The sequence below is a fragment of the Pectinophora gossypiella genome, chromosome 20, assembly GCF_024362695.1.
Source record: "Pectinophora gossypiella chromosome 20, ilPecGoss1.1, whole genome shotgun sequence".
Classification (NCBI taxonomy): Eukaryota; Metazoa; Arthropoda; class Insecta; order Lepidoptera; family Gelechiidae; genus Pectinophora; species Pectinophora gossypiella.
In genome coordinates, this window is record NC_065423.1 from 6,621,404 (window position 1) to 6,645,336 (window position 23,933).

Here is a 23,933-nt window from a genome sequence, read left to right on the forward strand (position 1 = left end):
TATATTGCTTTTGAGGAACGGAGCCTGGAAAGTCCGTCATTGCGGATGTACACTTTGGAGCTAGTAGTCTCTTCAAGTCTCGCCTAGTGTCTCTTCTGTCTGGAAGGATCTAGGCGAGAGCTATAGGTATACCAGGATCTGATGGCAAATGGGGAAATAAAATTTCTATAGTAAGCAACACTCGGGTAATTGGATGAAAGGGTCTTGATACTTTTTATTTTTTACCTATTGAAGGACAATAAAGACATTATATAAAGTACTTCTTATACAACGGTTTTGTGCTACTGTTTATCCTAATGTTATAAATTTGAGGAAGCGTTCAGACGTCGGGCCGGTCCTGTTCGGTAGAACGTATGCAATAGTATGAAAGTGTTCATACGCTTTCGTACTATTGCTCATGTTCAATATTTTTTTTTACTTTTTTTATGCCGTCAGATTCTGGTAGACCTATACCATCTACACTCTCTCTCTCTCTCCTCCTGTTAGGTAGGGTTTTAGTAAGAATTGTATAAGTATGTATGTACTTTGACGAGATAATCCAGGGATTACACGCGAGAGCTCAGCCGGAGAACGTAATCTTCTTTAAAATGTATTTCCTTTGAACGTCGTTTAAGAACAATCTGCGCATTTATGTAGGCTTAGCAGTTAATGTATGCTTATAATTATTGTGTAGGTATGTTGGAAAAGATAAGTTAGATACGATACGGTTCACAACCTATCACGTTGGTGTAACAGAAAGATCGGTGAGGCGTGGGTACTTAGTTCATCTTGCGATGGAAGTACCTCTGACTACCCCGTTGGGATATAGTCGTCAGCTTATGTTATTTTATGTTGAAGTAGTAAATAAATAAGTGCACAATGTCAACAAATGACAAATAGTAATGTTTATATCGGCGTACCTCGGAACTTTACGACGCAAAACCTCTTGTACAACTTAAACTCAAAAGCAAAACGAAGCTACTTTACTACTAAGTTCTCAAAGTTGTCTGGCCTACGACCCAGCCAATACAAGTCTACAAACTCGGGACCCATATCTAGTAAGAACCGTTACCAATATGAAGAAATGACTTCCAAATAACAAACCGTTGCGCGTTGGCTCGGTCTGTTGGCCCGCTCCATATTCGTTCGACCCATAGTTTGGGAAACTCTGCTCTAAACGATGCTAACAAACTTCTCCGTACTACAACTATCTATTGCTAATTAAGTAGATAAGTTAATCTCATTACTTAATTTTAATTTAAACCTGTTGAGATACCAACGGTTATTCGCTATGCCACGTGGTATTCTTTTATTTTCTTTTTATATTGTTTTTTTTCTGTAGGAGACGACCAAAAAAGTGTGAATGGATTGTCTGATAAAGGATATGTGTGTGAAAGGTGTCAGTAATGAGATGGTTGTCAGCTTATGTTATGTTATAAACTCGTGGGCAGACCGATAAGCTATCACGCGGGTCATATTCCAGTCACTTTTGCAATGAAGTCCTCAGCAAGACACAATAAACCATTATATGGTGACGCCTATGAAAAAAAGAAAGATAACAGAAACAAAAAAGGAGCGAAATAAAGAATAAAGTTAGAAAGGTCATATAAATGACCTTATTAAATGCATGTCAGTTTTTACAACATGCTCGGAAAGACTAGCAACCGTATTCGTTATTTCTTCCGTGTCATAGAAGTAAGCACGGAATAGAAGAAAAAAGTTGGAAAATCTCTAACGCGCATTTTGTATGAGAACCCCTGACTCCGGTTCAACCACGCTCTCTTTTACTATTACTCTTGCAAACAGATAATTACGATAGATCTACTGCTTCTCAAATTCCATAGCCACTTTACCTGCAATGTATCTATATTTTATGTAATAGGCTGCAATTTTATCAATACTTTTCGTAAAATACTGCATACAAAAGTTTTTTTTTTATAAATAGGTCTAAAACATACTAAGGCAACTAAGGTTTTAGCTTTCCTGTGATAAGGAGAAATCTCCTTGCATGATAGTTGATACTAGATTTTTTGACCTGCAGGTTATGCACAAGACGACCTTTTAAATATACTATCGCAGAGCTTAGTGTGTTGTAAAGTTTGCAGACGAGTGGAGTGCAATGTGATCTATTTTCTCATACTTACTTGTACGGCCATCGGTACGGCAATGCAGGACGGAAGGGGCAAGTCACAGGGACTGTAACCTGGAACCTGACAGAGGGCAGCAGTAACTGTCAGTACTATTCAGAGGCGGAGAACAGGAGTCCTAGTATGGCTTTGTAATGACTACTCTGGGCGCCATCCCACTTGCGTCAGACAGAGTACTGCAGGCGGAAGGCAAGGTGTGCGTCAAGCTAGCGGCCTCAAAAAAAAAATGGGCACGAAAAAATAATTTGACCATACCAAAAAATAGTACTCTTATTGAAAAAAATAGTACCTGTTGTAAAAAAATTAGTACCATCACGGTTCTGGATTTATAGCCATGTTTTATTGCACTTGCTAGCTTGACGGTGAGCGAAATTTGGCGAGAGTTAACGACAAGGTCTTTCGCTTTGATTTAAACGCCAAAAAATAGTATCGAAATAGTACTCACCCCCTGCAAAATACCGAAAGTAGTACTTCAACGGTTCCAAAGTTATAAAGGTAGTTCTTTGATCCCGCTAGCTTGACGTTTTGAAAATACCTATTATCTGGGGAATGCTTGCATACTTCAGTTTGTAACTAATGTCAATAAACTCGTATGAAATAGTACTCCCTACCATCATAATTTGGACCTGATTCTCTTTGTAGAAATATGTCAAAAAGTCATTATAACCTATGTCATACATTTATCAAGACAAGTACAGTCGCGAACAAAATTATTACACATGGTCAAGAATGTTGTCAGATTTCAGTATTTTTCCCCATTTTTGGGTAAAAATTGGTGAAGTGCCAGGGTTGTTAGATGAAAGTAATATCATTGTTGAAACTCTTTGAGTTATTCTACAAATACTGCAAATTGTTTATTAACAAACACTTCGATCCGTAACAAATTCAACATGAAGGTATAAATTATAAAATAAAACAGCAGATTAAAAATGTATTATGATGTATTAAAATCACAGATTGTTTTCGATAAGAATGCATATGGGTGTATGCAATAGGATTTTTTTGTAATAGCAGCACTGAAGTGCAAAGAAATGGTAGGGTAGACCTCCAAAATGGCAATACTTACGAATAAATTGTGAGGTTATGTAATTGTCTACGTGACTGTATCAACAACAAATGTATGGCATAGGTTATGATGATTTTTTAACATTTCTACAAAGAGAATCGGATCAAAATTATGATGGTAGGGAGTACTATTTCATACGAGTTTATTGACATTAGTTACATACTGAAGTATGCAAGCGTTCCCCAGATAATAGGTATTTTCAAAACGTCAAGCTAGCGGGATCAAAGAACTGCCTTTATAACTTTGGAACCGTTGAAGTACTACTTTCGGTATTTTGCAGGGGGTGAGTACTATTTCGGTACTATTTTTTGGCGTTTAAATCAAAGCGAAAGACCTTGTCGTTAACTCTCGCCAAATTTCGCTCACCGTCAAGCTAGCAAGTGCAATAAAACATGGCTATAAATCCAGAACCGTGATGGTACTAATTTTTTTACAACAGGTACTATTTTTTTCAATAAGAGTACTATTTTTTGGTATGGTCAAATTATTTTTTCGTGCCCATTTTTTTTTTGAGGCCGCTAGCTTGACGCACACGAAGGCAAGAGGGAAACCACTGCCCTATTTTTCCCTAAAAACATAGCATGGGAAATGCTGCACCGACAAGAGCGTGGCTCTTAAATTGATGATGATGACTTGTATGGCGCACGTTTCGCGCTCATTTGGCCCTTCCACCCTCTTTCTTCTATTCCGTGGATGAAATTTATTTTTGCTTATATAAAACGTACCATACTTGTTGGCAACATCCAACAATTTTTTATTTTTTACTTTTTTAATCCATAAAATAGCAATACTTTTTTCCTTCTTCTTCTACGATCAACGAACTGTGTAATAACGCAAATTGTAGGTGCCTAATTATTTAATAAAACTACGTGGTCAATTCAAAGTCGCTGTATTCTTTACCATCTTATACACACCAGGCAGAGCACAACAACATCTGTGTGCGACAATACTTTAAAAAAACAATCCAATTCAATATTTGCCTTCTGTTGTGTTACAGCCTGGGGGATTGAGCCGTATAAATAGATGTTACTACCTTTTCCCTTTGTGTTCGTAATTAACTGCCATTAATCCGCTGTGCTACTTACACGTTGCTTACGTAACGTTTATCGTAATGAACACCTGATTTGGGATGAATAGGCTTCGTTATGATATGTTACAATGTTCTAGACGTCACAAGTAATTGGGTCGTGTACTAGGTTCAAGATAAATTATGAAATTCTGATTACTAAATAAAGACACATCTAAAACTAACGAAAAACATTTTCTTTTTTCTATTAAACTTATTTATGAATTTTAATCAAGAAAAACGTAATAATAAGTCCGACATTTTGTCACGTTTTTCTATGACGTCACAGAGTGCTTTTTCATACAAATTCCATAGTAATTTCGTGTTTTGACGTTTAGTAAAAAGTAACTGATTTGACTAGTTGGAAACTAGCCTATTATAATGGCTACTAGGTGAGCCCTATGTTGCTAAATTAAAAGAGCATTATTTATCACACAATGCCTAATGTATATGTATTATGTATATTATTATAGTTCAAGATATTATACTATATATATTTAAATATAATATTTTTACACTTGTGTTTATGTATATATCTATATATTTGTATGTATGTATATGAAGTTTCTTTATTTTTTATTTTGTACACTTTGTGCCTTCCCACTTTTATTGATCTCTCACACCATGCGGGGTTGGCTGGAGGAGATCTCTTTTAGAGGTAAGTCCACCTTTTGTGCCTATTTTTGTTTCATTACTACTATTAACTACATTCCCAAGGGCTAATCAAAGGTACATCGCAAGATGAACTGAGTGCCTACTCATACCTATTATTATAATATAATATAACATATTATACAGGGTGTTAGTGACATCGTAACGAAAACTTTGAGGGATGATTCAGACCAAAATTCTAAGTTGATATCAAGTGGAATTTTCCGTCGCTATAGTATGAAAGTGAAATAATTTAAAAATCCCAAAAAAAAAACATGAATTTTCCGACAGGAAATTCCGCTTGATATTAACTTAGAATCATGGTCTGAATCATCCCTCAAAGTTTTCGTTACTTTTTTTTCAGATGGCATAACTACTTGGCCGGACAAAGTTTTCATTACGATGTCACTAACATCTTGTGTTGGCATCCCCAACAAAATTATATTTCATATTTTTGGCAAGACTTGCCTTCGAGAATCTAGAATCTAACTAACGTGTATCGTGTGTTAAAACTTTATAATATAAAAATTAATAAAGGTGCAGTCAACAACACTGTCCAGCTGTGTTATTCCCTATACCATCAAGCAGAGCATCGACCACACCTAGATGCCCACATCTTGTATAATAAGTAATTTGCTTCTATAGGATCAATTAACATCATTTTGTATTTATGTACGAAAATAAAAGCAATATCAAGTTGGCTTATGGACAAGATGGTGAATAAGTGTAGCTGCCCTGAGCACACCAGGGGTTAAGGGCCGTATCATGTTACTTGTGCAAGGAATTTGCCCCTTTTATTCCCCTTGGTGGAACTAAACGATTAATTATGTCGGCCGTCGACTGTGATCGTGTCTTGATTCCACTTTCCAGGAAAACTATTAGTTTATTTCTATTAAGACACATTACAATTTCGAAATTAAAAAGTAAACTATGTAAAGAATCAGAAAACCACAATTTCTTTTTTATTTTACCAGTATCGTAAAAACAAGGATTTAGTTACGGCACTTACGGCCACCAAGCGACTTAACTCCATTTCTGAGGAATGAAACCATTCTGAGGAAGATACAGGGTTAAGTTTTGTATACGTTTACTGCACATTATCAGGGGCATTTTATTGTTTAATTTTGCCCCCGCTGCTTGTCTTCCCGGGCATGTCGTAAAATCCGACAGAGGGATTGTGTCCTTTAACATGATGGACTATGTTATGGGCGATAGGCTTATCACCATAAGTTTCATCATATAGCTTACGACATCGTATAAACAGTGGCTGCAAGTTGTCTTTGATTACTTGTGGCTCTGCCCACCCCATTAGGGATTGCGGGTGTGAGTTTATGTGTATGTAATTTTGCCCCCTTAGAGATTTTTTTTTCTGAAGGCCTAATCCATTTTTCTTCTTGGGGTTGTAAGTTATTTTCAGGTACGAAAAGATAAATATTGCAGAGGGCAATGGGAAGTCTCTCATTCGTGCCTAATGTATATTTTTCTACACATCAAATTGTATTTTACTCCACATAAAATAAGCAAGTTTTTCTAAATGGTGTGACACGAGTTTCCAAGCAGTATCTTATTTTTCTTGGAGAGTTTAGCAAGCTTGTTTCCAGTTCCTACTTCTTTTATTTTCCTTAAGCGTTAGCACAGGTAGAGTGGGACAAAGTTTATTGTTTGTTGACTTTGTTTTGTATCTACTTACTTTTATTGTTGGAAAAGTAGCAACATGCCACCCATTTGGGAAGGTAAGTATTGCATTTGTTTCATAAAAATAGTTTTAATTTGATTAGGTTGGTAATTCACCTCACAACCCACACGATAGAAGAAGAAGATTTGATTAATGTAAGATATCTTCTCTAAATTATATAGAATATAAGAGAATAGAAATTGTTTATTATAGAAGGACGCCACACATAGACAATAACATCACTTAAATTTGAAAGAATTTATCGACCCTATTGGGTCGATAGCGATAAGTTCTGATTGAGAGAAATCGTCGACCACGCCGGCTGGGTCGGTATCGGGGTCCTAAAGGGTTTGGTGGTCCGAGCTGATTGGCTGCCTCTATGGCTATAGTAATCGGGTGGTCGGGATCGTATATTACGTCCTTTTCTAAAATAGTACAAGTAAATGGGTTTATTTTGAACAGTGTAATTAATAATAGGTACGTAGGAAATTTTCGTTTTGCCTCCGATGAAGTACCTAAATTTTCAGTACAAATTTACAATAAGACAAGAAAAAAATCGACGTCACTTTTACTGGATGACGTTTATTTGATCATCTCGTTGCCGTTAACGAGAAATATCCTAGAAATATCCAAAAATATCCAGTTAAAATTTGCGTATGTTAGCGACATACGTAAGTTCTAATTGGATATTTGCAAAAAGACAAAAGATTCTACGATATTTTTGGATTCACCGTAATGATATTGAGTTCCGAAGAACTACCCCACCACATGAAGTTAGTAGCATTATTGTATTGATGCTCACATTCAGCAGTGGCATTATTACCATACATATCTATTAAGTTACTTATACTTATAAAGGTATTATTATACAGTTAAGTTTGAAACTCAGTTTTGTTTGACACTTCGTCCTAGTTTACATCCTGTTTAGGCCCAGACACCAAAGTTTAGCTATGCTGCGGAGAGAGAATATTTCATTGTTGACACGTGACGGATAGACTAATTACAAAACCAATGGATGGACTTAACATACCCACTCTACACGCACGGCTCATTGGTACGACCTTGGTGGTCCAGTGGTTGAGCGTTGGGCTTACGATCCGGGGGTCCCGGATTCGATTCCCGGTGGGGACATATCACAAAAAATACTTTGTGGTCCCTAGTTTGGTTAGGACATTACAGGCTGATCACCTGATTGTCCGAATGTAAGATGATCCGTGCTTCGGAAGGCACGTTAAGCCGTTGGTCCCGGTTACTACTTACTGATGTAAGTAGTCGTTACATGAGCCATGTCAGGGGCCTTTGGCGGCTCAATAGTAACCCTGACACCAGGGTTGATGAGGTTGGTACTCCACCTCACAACCCACACGATAGAAGAAGAAGACGGCTCATTGTGTTATCCTGGACATAAAAATCAATAAAGGCTGATAGTATACTAAGTAGTTGCTCTGCCTATCCGGACACTTACAGGTTACCACCTAGTACAGGCATCGGCCCTCCACAAAGAGATGCTGTACTTTTAACTATAAGTCAATTGTTACTGTATTTGTCTTTTTGTGGATTCTAATAATAAACTTTACTTTACTTTACTTATTAAGGGCGTGACCCTTATTATTTTAATTACTTTGCTTTATTTGTTGTAGTTAAATGTTTTTAAATGTTGGTGTAATTAAATGTTTTTTAGCGCGCAGTCCCATGCTGGGCGCCAATTTCGTTATGGGTCGGGTGACAAATGTGTTTATGATCTAAAGGCCTACTTATATTATATTCACTTATCAAGTACGATGAGTAGACAGTAAAGCTAATGGTTAGCTTAGTAAGTAGGTTAACAGTCTTCTGTGCAATAAACTTATATACTTCCACGCTTGGAGAACATAGAATAGGTATGTCTTCAGATGCTTATTAAGTACCTATATTCCGGTCACGCAAAAACGGTTAAAGATTTGCATTCTAGCATGATGGGCTATCTATGTAATGGCCTTGTATCCTGTCATCATTATGTATCTATGTTTTGTCATATCCATATCTGATGACTTCAATACCAGATGTGACTGCAGTTTGGGTTTTAACCGATACAGATTAAAGGCGTGAGTGAGTAGCCGATTTTTTTATTAAATAAATATATTTTTTTTATATTTTAACTCTAATTATTGGTAGATTTGCATCGGATACTAAATAGCTGTTTGGTTAGATAGTAGTAGGGGTCGCTAAGAGCTCTCACTAGTAGGGTTAATATGCCCAGTCATAAAATTTTGTCACGGTGATTTTATCGATTCTGACGATATAATTATGTCGTTTTGTCGATTGGTGCTAATAAGTATGTGAAGTGAATCCAAATAAGTCATATCGTTCTGTCAAAAAACGAACAAAATCACGTGCCACTCATGTTAGAGAAAAAATCGACTTCGACAATAATTGTATCACGAATCGATTGATAATCACGTTCGCAAGTTAGCCCTGCTGGCAAACTATTTATGCGCGGATAAAAGTTTATTCTGGATGGAGGACGAAACGGGAATCCCGACGTAAGTAGGCTATTGATTAAAGTGTTTGATTTGCTATTCTGGAAAGGCATCCCCCTATCCTTGTCCCTTGATATTTTTAGCAGTAGACAACAATTTAAATACAGTTAAAGTAAAGCTAACTCAATCGACGAAGTTGTTTGAAGCCCGGAAATCATTTGATGAAACTTTCTGATTAAGTTACTTCTTTTCATAGAGTTAATCCCTTTTTTCTAAGGTCCGATTATTTAGCTTCTGAAACACGGTAAATAGCCGGGACGGAGTAGTTTTACGTATTTTCTGATTCATGGAGAAGCTCAAATATTGCGGCCCAGATTTCCAGACACAATAGTTAAACAATGAGGTTTGGATTTTAAAAGGAATTTTGGGCCTTATGACACTATAGTTAACATACATACATAAACTCACGCCTATATCTTACCGGGGTAAGTAGAGACCATGGAAATCGATTTGCTTCGATCCTGACACTTCTCTTGCTTCACATTCATCAGTCATTTCATACACGCACGCCGGTTCAGAGGGAGGTTATTTATATCACTGCTTAAGGCTCTTATTACAAAGTAAACCACATCTTTAACATCTTTTCGGAGAAAAGAGTGAGCGCAACTTATAAAAAAATATACTCCATATATTAATAGCCGTTTTGCAAAATCTCTTTCTGATGTAATTTTCTTTAATATTTTTTTTTTCAAAATATTGACTGCAAATTACCTAAATTAAAATAAGCGTGTCGATGGAGTTGATGTTAATTTACAAAAATTCGCTTACAAAGTTTACAAGGCGACAGTATATTTATAAGAAACTCACGTTTGCTTTTACCGACTTCTTTAATAAATAAGTGAAAATAATAATATCATAAATAAATTAAATAAAAGGACGTCAGATTTAGTGGACATTTAACGTGCTGATTACAAGTTTAAGAAAAATATTTCTGGTTTTTAATTAAACTAACTTACACTACAACATTCTTCGTGTTTCCCACTTAGCCGGAAAATGGGATGCGGTTGGATGGTTGGGTTGGATGGGATAGGGTGAGGTATGACAGTTTTTCAGTATTGTCATTAGGAGAGACGTACAGTCATGAACAATATCATGTACCCACTTTAGAACCCTGTCGCACTATCGTATTTGACATTTAATGAGACTTATGGTTTAATCGTGGTCCACGCAGGCGCCAAGTTGAAGTGGGATTGGGCAGGTCACGTCTGTCGGATGCCACCACAGAATGGTCTCCGAATAGAGACAGACGCAGGCGCGGCAGACCGAGGCGGAGTTGGCGCGACGACTTGGATGCTTTCCTGGAAGGCTGGCCGGAGGAAGCACTGGAGAGAGAGTCCTGGATGAAATGGAGGGAGGCCTTTGCCCAGCAGTGGGACACTTTAGGCTAGATAAGAAGATGGTTTAATTTGTCAAAAAAGTTAATGTGATATGGTTTCAAAGTGTATACATATTAGTACTCGTGACCGTACATGTACTTAATATTCAGTAAGTAAGTAAATATTATATTATGGAGCTCGGTGGCGATGCGGTTAACGCGCTTGGTCTGCGATTGTTGAAGTTAAGCAACTTTCGCAAAGGCCGGTCATAGGATGGGTGACCACAAAAAAAAAAGTTTTCATCTCGAGCTCCTCCGTGCTTCGAAAGGCACGTTAAGCCGTTGGTCCCGGCTGCATTAGCAGTCGTTAATAACCATCAATCCGCACTGGGCCCGCGTGATGGATTAAGGCCCGATCACCCTATCCATCTATAGGGAAGGCCCGTGCCCCAGCAGTGGGGACGTTAATGGGCTGATGAAGTAGATATTATAATTTACTAGGATTATGTTAATAGCTTGTAACTTTTCAGCTAAAGGTACTTTTTTGACGTACCTATCTTATTGTAGATTTAGCTTCGACGGAACAAATGGGAAGCGCTGAGGACTCTGATTCCGGTAGCTAAACTCAATTGCCGTAGAGGGGAAACGTTTCTTCACCTGTTGAAGGTTCCTATCGAAAATTGTCTGAAAGAGATTGCTATTTAACAATAAGGCCGTTTTTTGTACTCTTTCTATTTCTCTTTTGTTTTGTATTTTGTTTTTCTTGCGTGTGCAATAAAGCATTTCTCATGTTCTGTTATGTTCAACTTCTGAAAAGTCTTCCAATTGAGAGAGATTACTAGGCGAAGTGGCCTGTGACATCCTTGTTCACATCACAACGAATGTTTTACACGACACATTGAACACGAATACGAATACTGAACATGTTTCAAACGTCCGGGAAGTCATCTACATAATGCTTGCTTGACAACCGCGCATCGTACATACCTAATACAAGCAGTGTATTGAGTTGGGAAATCCTTACGCCGTCCCTTGAGATTTAGAAGCTCATATTAATTACCAATTTTTATTATAGTTCGGTTTCAAGAGATATAAGTAATAAAAAAGAATAATATAAGATAAAAAAAATATTAATTTTCACTCTTAAGCGACGAATTGTACTTGAACTCAATACGTACAAAGATCAATAGAGAAATTGTTAGCTCTGGCTGAAGTCACTGTTACTAATTCATTTAAGTTTTTGTTTTTATCGTCTGAGAGGATATATTTGAAAGCATTAATCGACTTTAGTGGAACGATAGCGATAAGCTCTGAATGAGGGAAAACGTCAACCACGCCGACGTGGTCGGTATCGGGGTCCTGAGTTTGTTATCACGAGCTGAATGGCCGCATCTATAGCTAGAGTAATCGGGTCCTCAGGTAATCAGGTCTTCAGAGTTAAAGCTTTGGAACAACCTTGGTGACCTTGGATTGCAAGTAAAATGCTAAAAGCATCAAACCATATTTATCTGAAGAAACGAAAACCGAATCAGAGTTTTCCACGCAATCTGAGGATTTAGGTTTTACCCACTTCAATAAAGTTTATGTTTAAAAAAATAAGTTGCTATACTGCCAATATTTATCTAACACGTACGTATGACAGATTTGTGAGCCCTACGTCATCTGATACCAATCTGAGGAAACCATATTATGATATATTGAAGGGCTCGCGCCCAATTTATTGACACAGAGTTCTTTTGAAAATCATGTCTGTTGTATTCGGATTATGAAATTCTGTCTTTCAACCTTTCTGGTGGTTTATGCCTACTTATTTTTCAAGCAAAATTGAATGTAAAAATTAAAGTTAAGGTACTTACTAAGTTAATAGTTAGTAGAGATATAATGCATAACCTTGCTAGACTAAATGCTCTAGAGGTCCTCTTAAAATTCTCTTTCTTATCTCTTTTAAGTATTGTGTCTGAAGATATTTTTCTTTCCGGAATTTATTTTTGGAATCGTATTATAACAGTCATATTTATATATTTTAATGGTAAGTGATAACCCAGTTGAAAGAACGCTGCACTCTCACTGTAATGCCTCAACTAAAGTAAGTACTTAATACCTAGTTAAACAGTTAAGTAGGTAAGTACCTAAGACGTGGCTAGCTGGCTAGTAGTTACAGTTCTAGACTCTTTGGTTAAAGTCCTAACATGCTTTCTTTTACTCTCAGACAAGCAGAGGACGAATTATTGCATAATGCCTATTGCTTATATACGGCATTGCTTAATGTATGTAGCGAGTTGGATGAACGTGTTCCACCATTAACAATGTTACATTACGAATGTCAAATTAAATCGCGATTTCAAAATGTAGCATTAATTAATGTTCTTTAAAATTATGGTCCCTTGATGGTCACAGGAAGCATTTTTTTAATTTATCTTCAGTTACTCTGGGAAACGTGATTGGATTCGCAATGAAAACTGAAGCAGGCTGCAGGAAGCGGATGTGCCGATAGTGTCGACGCCGAACAAGGTCATTACTGGCTGAATAAAACGTATAGCCTCGCGCTATATTTAGAAAAAAAAAATACAACTTTATTCGTTTCTCATTTGAATTTTCCTTTTTTAATTTAAGTACCTTGATGCCAGCGTAAGTATTTCTTTTTCATTTAATGTCTTGTTATCGAGACTATAACGTATAACGTTAATGAAGATTAATGATAAATTATAAGGACAATACGCGTTTTCTAAATGAAAAAACTTGTTATTTTAGAAAACGTGTAGGTATGATGTCATTTCATTTCATTTCATTCTACAAACCATGAACATGGATAAAAATAATATTATCATTACGTACGTTAGGGGAATGTGAAATAAATTTTCCTTATTTATAAAACCTAATACAGGCTTTTAGAACATTATAAAAATATAAATGCTTGTTAAGTTAGTTTAGATAATACTTATATTTTATTAGTCCCTATTCAAGGAAATAATGGAAAAACTGAAAAAAAATATATAACTCTACAATATTTTTTTCGTTCAAATTATTGATTAATTATATAATTAAATTGGGATAAGCTATATTTACAATAAATTGATAATATAAAAAGAAAATTTAAACCATCAAAACAAAACATAAACAAAACTGTTGAACATTCTCAAAGTTCTAGAGTTTCTTATAACTAAAGTACTTACTTGGCACGTAGAGAAAGCTGCCTGTCGTTAGGACACACATATTTATTGGCTTTACTTTGAAAATTCATTGCACTGCGTATTTAAAAAAATAAAATAAAATAATATTTGTTTACAATTGGCGCGCGAAAGTTGCGCCGCGCGTTCCCGCCTGTTGATTTCATCCAACTGTTGCTTCGCGCGTGGTGCCTTCGAATAATCGATACCTATTTTAAGGCTCTATTACACTACACGATTTCTCGGGCTTAAAACGTCGGGTAGGTATATTTCAGTATGGCAAAATCGGGACCATGATCGCCTTCTTATTATTATTTCGCTCTATCCCGACAAATTATGTAATGTAATAGAGCCTTAGCAGCGCTCTGGGAAAATAAACTCGTTATGTTACAAATCGCGTCACCATTTATCTCATATTTATAACTATGTTACCTACTTATTTACGTACAAGCTTTTTTCAAGGTCAGCCATTCCTCGAAAAGTTTGGAGGCAGAGCCTTACCTAGTTTTATTTGGTTCACCCACAATCTGGAGGAAGGCCTGTACCTTGATAATTATTATGAACACAATTGACAATAAAATTATATGTTAGTGTTTGATACTGTTTGATACAGAAAACACTTAATTAACAACACATTTTGAAATATTTTAGCCACGCCTTTATGCTTCAAGATAAAAGGGCTGCGATTAAAACTAATAAAGATTTTAACGCATTCAAAATTAGCGGGCGGCAGTAATGTCGATAGAAAAGAAAAACTGGGAAAATCCGTGGAAAGTTTTATTCGGATACACGTTTAAAGAAAATAAGTTTAAATGCTTCTGCAATTATCATGCAGGTTTAAGTTACAATAAGTAAGTAATATCATAATAACCATTGATCTGAAATACATTAACTGTAATAATAATAATAAAGTGATCAGCATAGTCATATTATAAATTTATAAAATTGGTTTACATTTTTTTGTTAACTTTGTTTGATGTGTATCCAAACGATCTGTAGCAAAAGAGAAAGCCAGATCTTTGTACCTCTTCTCGCACGTCAATAGACTAGGGATGCGACAGTTAATAACGTACTAGGTTTGTGTGTGTTTGACTACGAGAGGTACTAAGTTTATAAAACACTTAAAATAATTTTATAGTTTTTATAGAAACCTTAAAATTAGCTTGGATGTGAATCACAACGGAAACTAACTATTTTTGATTTAATTTATCATTATTATTACTAAATTAAGTTTTTCTCCAATGATTCCAATTAGGGACTTTTCAGGCCACGTTCCCCAATCAAAATATAGTGCTGTATAACTCCAACGTAATAATTAACTATTTTCTCATGGTTCGGGTTCAAAAATGAGGGACTATCCAGGTTGCGTTCCCCAAAAAAATATAGATAGCGCTGTACAGAATTGCCTTCATAAATTTCATGGATAACAGACATAATGCATCTCTTATCTTTGTTTATAGATATATAAATGATGACCCTTGTTATTATACCGACGCACAACACATCTTCCATCCATAAATTATTATAAACATAATACAAAGGAGCAATTATAGGTAGCAACATAATTTTAGATACATGATCTGATCAAAATATCGAGCAATTACTATTTTTATATCTCTGTCATTGTATCATATTTTTGAATAATTATGTACCCGAGTAATGAGAAAATAGGTAATTATTACGTTAAATTTGTACTACGCCATCTATATTCATTCCAATCCCTCATTTGTAAAATTAACTTGTGTTCCATGTTAATCCCGGTCCAGCATAAATAAAAAACTTAACTAAGGCAATGAATCACGTATGGTTTGTAGTTAGTTGTTACGAAAAAATATTATGAAACTATGTGTGTAATTTCCATTCAGTATTCGTTTATTGGCACTCGCACACAATACATGTCCGGTATTGGATCCAAAAATGTAAAGATAAGTGTGTTTTCAGTTTGTTAGCTGCTACTCGTAGCAGTAGCGGTATTTAACTTAACGTTATCACACATTGCGGCAGATAGCAGCTACTTATTTATTGGTGGCAATCACTACGATAAAATTGACATTTCTTTTTTTTTTCTCTTCCTTCAGTAATAATGGCGCACTTGCGAAAGGTGGATATTTTTCTGTAACATTCTAACGTTTATCTTTATGTAGTGTGGTGAAGTGAAAAACAAGGTGATTTAATGCCGTACCACAGGCGCTTCTCCGCCAAGATGCCGGATTTCGACGACGAGGTGACCGTTGTCGATGTGTATGATCTGGCATCGGACATTGGGAAGGAATGTGAAATAATTATCGAGAAATACGGCCCTGACGCCGTTACAGCGCTTCTTCCGAAGGTGATCAACGCTCTGGAGTTGTTGGAAAACTTGGCGGTGCGGAATGAGAAAGAGAACCAGGCGCTACAGGAATTGACGGCGAAGATATCACAATTGGAAAATGATAAGATCGAGAAGGCTGAGTACAGACAACGATTCGAAAAGGTAGGTGGTAGAGGTCATTGTTAGCTAAATTAGTGGAATGATGCGTGTAGCTAGTAGAGTTTGGTGCACGAAACGGCAGTAGTTTCGTCAGCGCGCCTGCAGACGGTTGCACAAGTGCAATACGGTGTCTAGTACAGTGATCGTATTGCGTGACATTGACAACGCAGCGGCTCAGCGCCGTTCGCGTCCAAATGCTAATTGCATATTGTTGTCAATACACTGGTGAGTCCTGCTTCTAAATTCAATTTAAAATTTGACCTTATTAGACTGACTGTTGGAACTACTGTTTGAAATTCAACCTCTATCATGATCAACTTCACATTCTGAAGTATCCAATTTAATGTCAAGTAGTAACTACTTCTCAAGGTATTTGTGAGTTATTTAAGTGTTATTAAATTATTGTTATACTATCTAGTGAATCATAGTAAAAAAAATAGTATTTGTACTGGTGTGGTATTTAGACTTGCTATAATATATCATACCTAATCTTTATGATTGCTTCGGAATTACATATAACAGATAAAGGTATTTTGAATGTTTCATTGTTGCTTGAATAGGAAATTATCATAAATGTAAATTTTTAAAAGGGTTGTTTAAGATATGCTTAAAATTGGTGTGCATTTCATAAATTTTTAGTATGTTGATTACCAGTCTTCTCTTATGGTTGAAGGTAAACATGTATAACTGAAAATTGGGAGCTTTTTTATTTTTTATTAAAGTATTGAGAGTGTTTGATCACAATCCAGGCTGGTTTTCAGCAGCGATGTGGTCTAATGTGAAGCATGCAATCTCAAATATATATTTATAGCCTTATATATCAGAAATACAAGTTACATAGTAAAGTTTTTTCTTAATCTATGATAACAAAATCTATGTGCCTTCAGGCAAAGGCCTCCCTCATTTTCCTCCATTCTTCTTTGTTGTGCACTAATCTGGTCCAAGTCTTAGTGTTTCCAGCCATTGAAATTATTTCATTGGCACACCTTTTAAATCGAAACTCAAATAGTGCCTATTTACTTTTCCCTACCTGTCTACTGGAATCAGCTGCAACCTGTCTTTCACCTGTAACCATCCATTATTAACCATTGAAGTCTATTCATGGATCCCAAAGACTTCTTAATTTGATCTAAACTGTATGTCTTATGTTGAACTTTTCATACTAATTTGATAGAAAGTAAATGTGGCCACAGACAAGAGTTAGGTAATGTATGCTTTCACTTTTTATCAGTAATAGACAGTGCAACTTGTATTGTTGCTATTGATAGATTTATGATCTATATTTCCTGTTTGTTGTTTCTATATTGTAAAGAGAATGTCATCATTGTTTTGTGTCTTTATTAACTGGAACGGTTCATTGAATGGAACCATTCTTATGTCATAATATTAAAGATAGTTGTTCAAATGATATCTTCTGTTGTTGCAGGAAGCTTTTGTTTTTTTTTAGTTTCCTAACTAATGGCAGACTTTAATGACAGTATAATTTTTTTTAAGCGTTTTAGACCCTTTGCTCCTTCAATATCATCAGGTTTTGTACATCTTTTCCAGATGATTAGGTATACAGTGCCTAGGAGGCACTTCTTAGGTGTACAGTTACTCAATCACCACAGATGTATTACTATTTTCAAGTGATGTAGTATGTTATAATACATAACATAAAATTATAAATAGTTTACATAATGTCTCACTGCTGGAGACCTCCTCTCAATATTCTCCAGACCCTCTCTGGTTGATTTAGTCCCCTCACACTGCTCTTAATGCAGATGCTACAATACATTTTACTTTTTAAAAGAGCATAAATTCATATTTCTTTTCTATGCATGATAGGCAAGCATTTATTTTAAAAAGTGTTAGTTTGACGTTTATAACAAATAAAATGCTTGCTCCGGGTTATACCTGATGCAAAGGCTGTAATGGGCGTCGGGTGAGGCGCAGGAGGGAGGGTGGAGATCTGTTTGACTAAGCAGGCGTCCCTACAATTTTTGATTTTAGTATTGTTATTTATAAATAAAATGTAATCTATTGATTACATTAATTACACAATAATCCTGTTGAATTATTTCCCTTATGTTGAAAATTTATTGTTGAAAATACTCAAACTCGTTTATTTCAAATTATCAGGTTTGCTATAATTATGTCTGTTATTGAATATAAGTAGATGTACCTAATACGATAATTATTTATTATGCTTATGATATAATCACTCTTTATCTTGACGCTTATGAATTTTTTAATTACTTTCAGTCAGTCAACCTTATCATAATTACTTACTTATAACATATTCTGGGGTGTTTTGTAAGCCAAGAATACTCATAGTAATCAAATCAAATCAAATCAAATATACTTTATTGCACAGAACTAGAATAATCACTAGACTACTAGAGTAATCTGTAGCTTTATTGAAATCCATTTATTAATTAATTTTTTGCACTGATTTTGATTGATCATATTGGGTAGCAGTTCACCCCACAGTGGAGCAGTGTGGTGGAGTATACTCCATCCGTACACATTATTGAGGGGAGGCCTGTGTCCAGCATTGATGAAGGCTACCTTAACTTAATATTGTAACTTTTGTTTTCTCTAAATGTTTTTGAAGGATTATTTCACTTTTAAAACTCAATCTTCAAAATCTTTTGGAATATACATATTTCAAATTATGTTTCTTATGAATATTATCTTTCGAGTCACATTATATTATATGATAGTTACTAATGATAAAAAAATAACATATTCCTCACATCTGAACCATCTCCAAACCAATTTAATCTCGCAATGATTACCATAGCAAAAACTATGTGAAATACTCGAAATGTTATGCGAAATTTCGGCGTATTATATTGCTTAAAGAATAAGTTGTTATTACCACAGAACATTGCAGATACAGACAGACCTGCGGAGTATGAGGTATCTGCTTACAATTGAATAATTGGATTAAGCGTTTCCTGCCCACGCGTGCGTGACTGACCATTTGTACTCTGTGAATGTAGCTCGTTGGCAATGCCTTTATATATGGTTTAGTCTTTTATTTTCATTATAAAGTGAACTCATTTGTTATGTGGGTAGTTTTTAATTAGTTAATGTTTTCGGGGTCTCCAGAGACGACATTCCGTCTGTATTGGGCTCTTATTCAGGAACTCAAAAGCCAAAGGTCACATATCGTGGCTGACTTTGCTAACTGACGTATCTGTAATTCTTTGCTGAAGTAATTTGAGTCTTATTGACAATTGTAAAAGGTGCAAATCAGTTTCGCCAAAAATTGCAGATACGTCATAATTAAAGCACATAATAACGGGTTCTTACCGCGTTTAAATGGGGATATGAGACTCCCCCCATTTAAACGCGGTAAGAACCCGTTATTATGTGCTTTAATTATGATAATAACCGCGTAAACTTAAAACAATGCAGATACGTCAGTTCGCGACATCAGCGACAATATGGTACCATCAACGTACTCATCTACTGGCGACTGCTTGTCTCGTTTGGATGAATCAGGCTTGATGTCTTTTTTATAAGTTTTTAAAGATTTGTAAGGGAAAGAGAGAGTGCTTTATTTTATTAAGTCTTCTACCAAGCGTATTCTCAACTTAGTCTGCCGGTTACGCTTTCAATGATCTCCAAACTCGGTCTTCGGCATCTCCTAGGGTGAAGTCGTTCTTTTCCAAGTATGCTTTCACGATATCCGCATTTTTAAGCATCTAGAGGCTTAGGACATTAACAGATGATTTTAATTTGGGTTTCTTATCTATATACTTGATTACATTCATCTTTTGATGCAAACACGTAATATGAATGTACCTAATACAGTTGCGGAAGACATTCCGTGTTCACGATAATGTAAAGTGGTTGTTTATGTGTTGGTTCGTAGGAAGAACGTTGTCGGAAACCTTTTTTTCCGGAGATTCGCTATTACATAAGTACGACCTTTGAGTGCCTCAGTATTAGATAATGTTGACTCCTTTTTTGGTGTATTCAAGGTGCGATGTACGGTCACGAGCATTAATATGTATACACTTTGGTACCATGTCACATTAACTTTTTTGACAAATTGAACTGTAAGTCTCACTAAATGTCAAATCTATTAGTGCGACAGAGTCCTAAAGTGGGTACATTATATTGCTCATGACTGTACTATGCGCTCACTGATCGCAATATTTGAAAGCATGGGCCATGGGCAAGCGGCACTGGTTTCTGTGAGTTTTTTTTAATGAAATATTCACGTTGGCAACGACAGTTTCGGGGTATCTGAATAGAATCGTACTTTCAGTTTCTTATTGTTTGAATGTCGCGGGTTGTCGCAATCCATAGTTTTCCTGAATTATGGAAATGATGACCTTTAACCACTACTATCATTATTGTCGCTTGTAGTGTAAGTTCATCTTGGACATAAGCCCTAAACTATTTCTTAAGCATTTTACTCAGGGAATGTCATTAAAGATTACGAGCTAGATTTTATGTTTGTGTTCATAGGACCTTACGTTTCTAAGATTGTGTTTGCGTCGTTAGCGTCGCTTGTGTTAGAGGTATCCCTAAGCTTGCTAAGCTCGGGTCGGTAAACACTAAACCCTCAAAATTGCCGGTCCGACGTTGATTGCCTGAAAATAGCACGTATACTTGTATAGGCAAAAATTACTTCGTGATCCCTAGTTTGGTCAGGACGTTACAGGCTGATCACCTGATTGTCTGAAATTAAGATGATCCGTGTTCCGGAAGGCACGTTAAGCCGTTGGTCCCGGTTACTACTTATTAATGTGAGTAATCGTTACATGAGCCATGTCAGGGGCCTTTGGCTCAATAGTAACCCTGACACCAGGGTTGATGAGGTTGGTTCCACCTGACAACTCACACGAGAGAAGAAGACTTGTATAGGTCTTTAACTTAAGTGTATGCAGCCATGGTCTTTTTACTTTTGCTGCTGTAACTCAAACCCAAAAAAATATCTTCATTCAGTGGATAACAAGATTTCTTTGAATCTACAATTTATACATATAAATAATGTATTCTTTGTCGAACGTCTCATCCGCGTAAAACTATTGCAGCTTTTCAACCTGTATAGCTGAGGAAAAGTAGCTACAAGATCGTGGGCACATAGCCCTGGAAGTTCTTAGCCTCTGTAGCCAGTAGATGTTACTTGTGAACTTAAATAAGCAGTGTTACCTATCTTTAACTGTATACATTTATTTTACTGAAAGACTTGCTGTCTGTAAACTTATAAAAATCTGTTTTCTTTTTCTATTATCTGACAATCAGCGTTAGTCAAAGGATACCAAATAAGTTGTTCGTCTAGAGGTAATCATTCACTGAACGTTTTGAAAGTAAATATCTGAATATGAGCGAAGTCAACGCTTTCTATTTATTTTCTATTTATATTTGTTGAAAGCCTTTATTTAAATACAGTGTTTATGGAAAAGTAATGTTTCTTTCTATATTTTAGTCCAGGGGGGTAAAAAGGGCAACATTGAAGCGATTCGTCTAAAAAGCAATATTGCTTTTTGACATTTGTTGACTTTGCGCACTTAATATGCACTTTATATGCGCAATTGTCAAACTGCAATATTGCTTTTTAGATCAATTGTTTCGATGTGGCCTTTTTAACCTCTCTGATCCTTAGATTATTTAATGAATTCGATTACCCTAAAGAGCCTATCGTAATCTTCAATGTCATGTACAGAAATATTAAGAAGTTGTATTTTATGAAATGTGGTCATTCCACGTGGTAATGAGAGCAGATCATTGCTATAAATCTCGGCAACACTTGGAACTTGGTTACACATTCAGAGTTTGTTACTAATATGCATAATTGGCCAATCTGATATTAATCTTTGACCTTGAGAAATAAATGATTTTGTTAAGTAACACCATTTTAGAGTACGTTCATATTATGTAATGTTTATGTCAGATTTTATGGTTATACTAGCTTTTGCCTGCGACTTCGTCCGCGTGGCGTGTTAGGTATAAAAGAGAGATCTTTGTGTGTGTGGGAGTGCATATAAAATTTCAAGCATCTAACTTATGCAGTTTAGATTTTTTCATACAATTTTTTTCCCGCTAACTCCCATTTTTCAAAATACAGCCATAACTAAACTTTACATTTACTAAGGTATGCATGCATGCTAGATTGAAAACATCTATCTTACGCGGTTTCGATTTTTCCATACATATGTTTTTTCCCGCTAACTCCCGTTTCCGTGGGAATTTTACAATATCCTGCTAAGTTTAAGTTTACTAAGGTACCTGCATGCCAAATTTCAAGCGTCTAACTTAAGCAGTTTAGATTTTTCATACAAAAGGATTTTCCCGCTAATTCCCGTTCCCGTGGGAATTCCGGGAATTCCTTTCTTAGTGTACCTCTACGGTACCTAAGCTACGTCCCTTCCAAATTTCAAGGGCCTACGTTTAGCCGGTTTTGTTGTGCGTTGATATGTCAGTCAGTCAGTTTCTCCTTTTATATACTATTTAGATTTTGTGTAAGTATTTGGATCAAGAAACTTTATTTTTTTATGTCAGCGTATCCCTTGGAAGTTTGATTATTCATTGTGTTGAAAGGTTGCCGAGGGTTTACCGGACGTAACGGAGATATAGTATTACGTCACTCGGGAAGGGTTTTCTCGCATCCTAAGAATTGCAATTATAATTTCCTTGCTTGTTGTCTGAATAGACTATATTGATTATGTACGTATTGTCCGACGTGATATTTGCCTCTATAAGTTGAGTTGAGATGCATTCAATAGGATAAGAATCCAGTCTCTAAAAGGTCTAAAGCTTTTATATTAATTCGTACCAATTGTTGGAATGTTCCGTTACATAACTTTGTGATTATGATGCTTTCATTAAAACCCTGTAATATTCGCGTTCTCTGCGTTCCCAAATATTTTGAGCATTTATAATTTCCAAATTTATAGGTATTTATATTATTTATCCCCTCCGGTTGATCGAGGGGAGGCCTGTGCCCAGCAGTGGGACGTATATAGGCTGTTTATGTATGTATATTATTTATAATTATTAAATATTTCAACGATCATTAATAAAACGGTGCGCGGTTGTGACGTCATCGGGACTGGGGTCTCGCGTGGTGTTGTTTATGACGTAATTTTGGGCGTCCAATTCGCACCTGCCGCCGACGTAATTTTACATAATCCTGACAAATTGACTGCCATCTTGCACCTGTCTGCGTGTTACCTTTAATTTTTCGTGTAGAAATTGTGGCACATACTTTCTCTTCTAGTATATGGGGTGTTAGTGACATCGTAACGAATACTAAGGGAGATGATTCAGACCATGATTCTGAGTAAATCTCAAGTGGAATTTTCCGTCGTCACCGTCAGACCATGATTCTGAATAAATATATGTTATAGCAGTGCATAGAAGCGCGATTGTACGGGATAGCTAAACAAATATGTTTAACGGGATAGCTAATAAAATAAAAATAAAATGAAATATGTTAATCTACTTGAATTTTATTATTTTAGAGGAAAAATAGATCATTCCACAATAATAGTTGTAGGATAGGTAAGACCTTTTAAAACTGTATGTGTAGGAGTCCAGTCCTACTTTGCCCTTTCTGCTTTAGTCATACACAGTGACGTGCCGTTCTGGAACCTACCCACCCGGCAGTAAAAACGCGCAAAACTTATATGTAAAAAGAGCTTTATTACCTAAACCTTTAGGCAGTTAAGACCAGAGTACAAGAAAGAACAATTTGAAAAAGAAAAGCAGCCAGCGCTCTTACTATTAAAGAGTTTTTACAACGAGAATATTCTCACTTCAGGAACAATCTCGCGAACGGCACATCAAGTTTTTACAACGAGAATATTCTCACTTCGGGAACAATCTTGCGAACGACACATCAAGTTTTTACAACGAGAATATTCTCACTTCGGG

The 23,933-nt window shown here is 36.0% G+C and overlaps 2 protein-coding genes across 4 annotated transcripts in view; one reads left to right on the forward strand and one right to left on the reverse strand.

The window, feature by feature from the left end:
* Positions 1–13,746, reverse strand: part of LOC126376006 (rabphilin-3A) — a 65,057-nt gene extending 51,311 nt beyond the window's left edge. The window contains exon 1 of the mRNA XM_050023156.1: positions 13,592–13,746. Coding sequence (XP_049879113.1) covers positions 13,592–13,659 — 68 coding nt within the window. The 5' untranslated portion in view covers positions 13,660–13,746. The remainder of the gene's footprint in view (positions 1–13,591) is intronic.
* A 1,922-nt stretch (positions 13,747–15,668) lies between these two features.
* LOC126376004 (RILP-like protein homolog) overlaps positions 15,669–23,933 on the forward strand; it is a 47,677-nt gene continuing 39,412 nt past the window's right edge. For all 3 annotated transcript variants that reach the window (XM_050023153.1, XM_050023154.1, XM_050023155.1), the window contains exon 1: positions 15,669–16,058. In XM_050023153.1, coding sequence (XP_049879110.1) covers positions 15,759–16,058 — 300 coding nt within the window. In that variant the 5' untranslated portion in view covers positions 15,669–15,758. The remainder of the gene's footprint in view (positions 16,059–23,933) is intronic.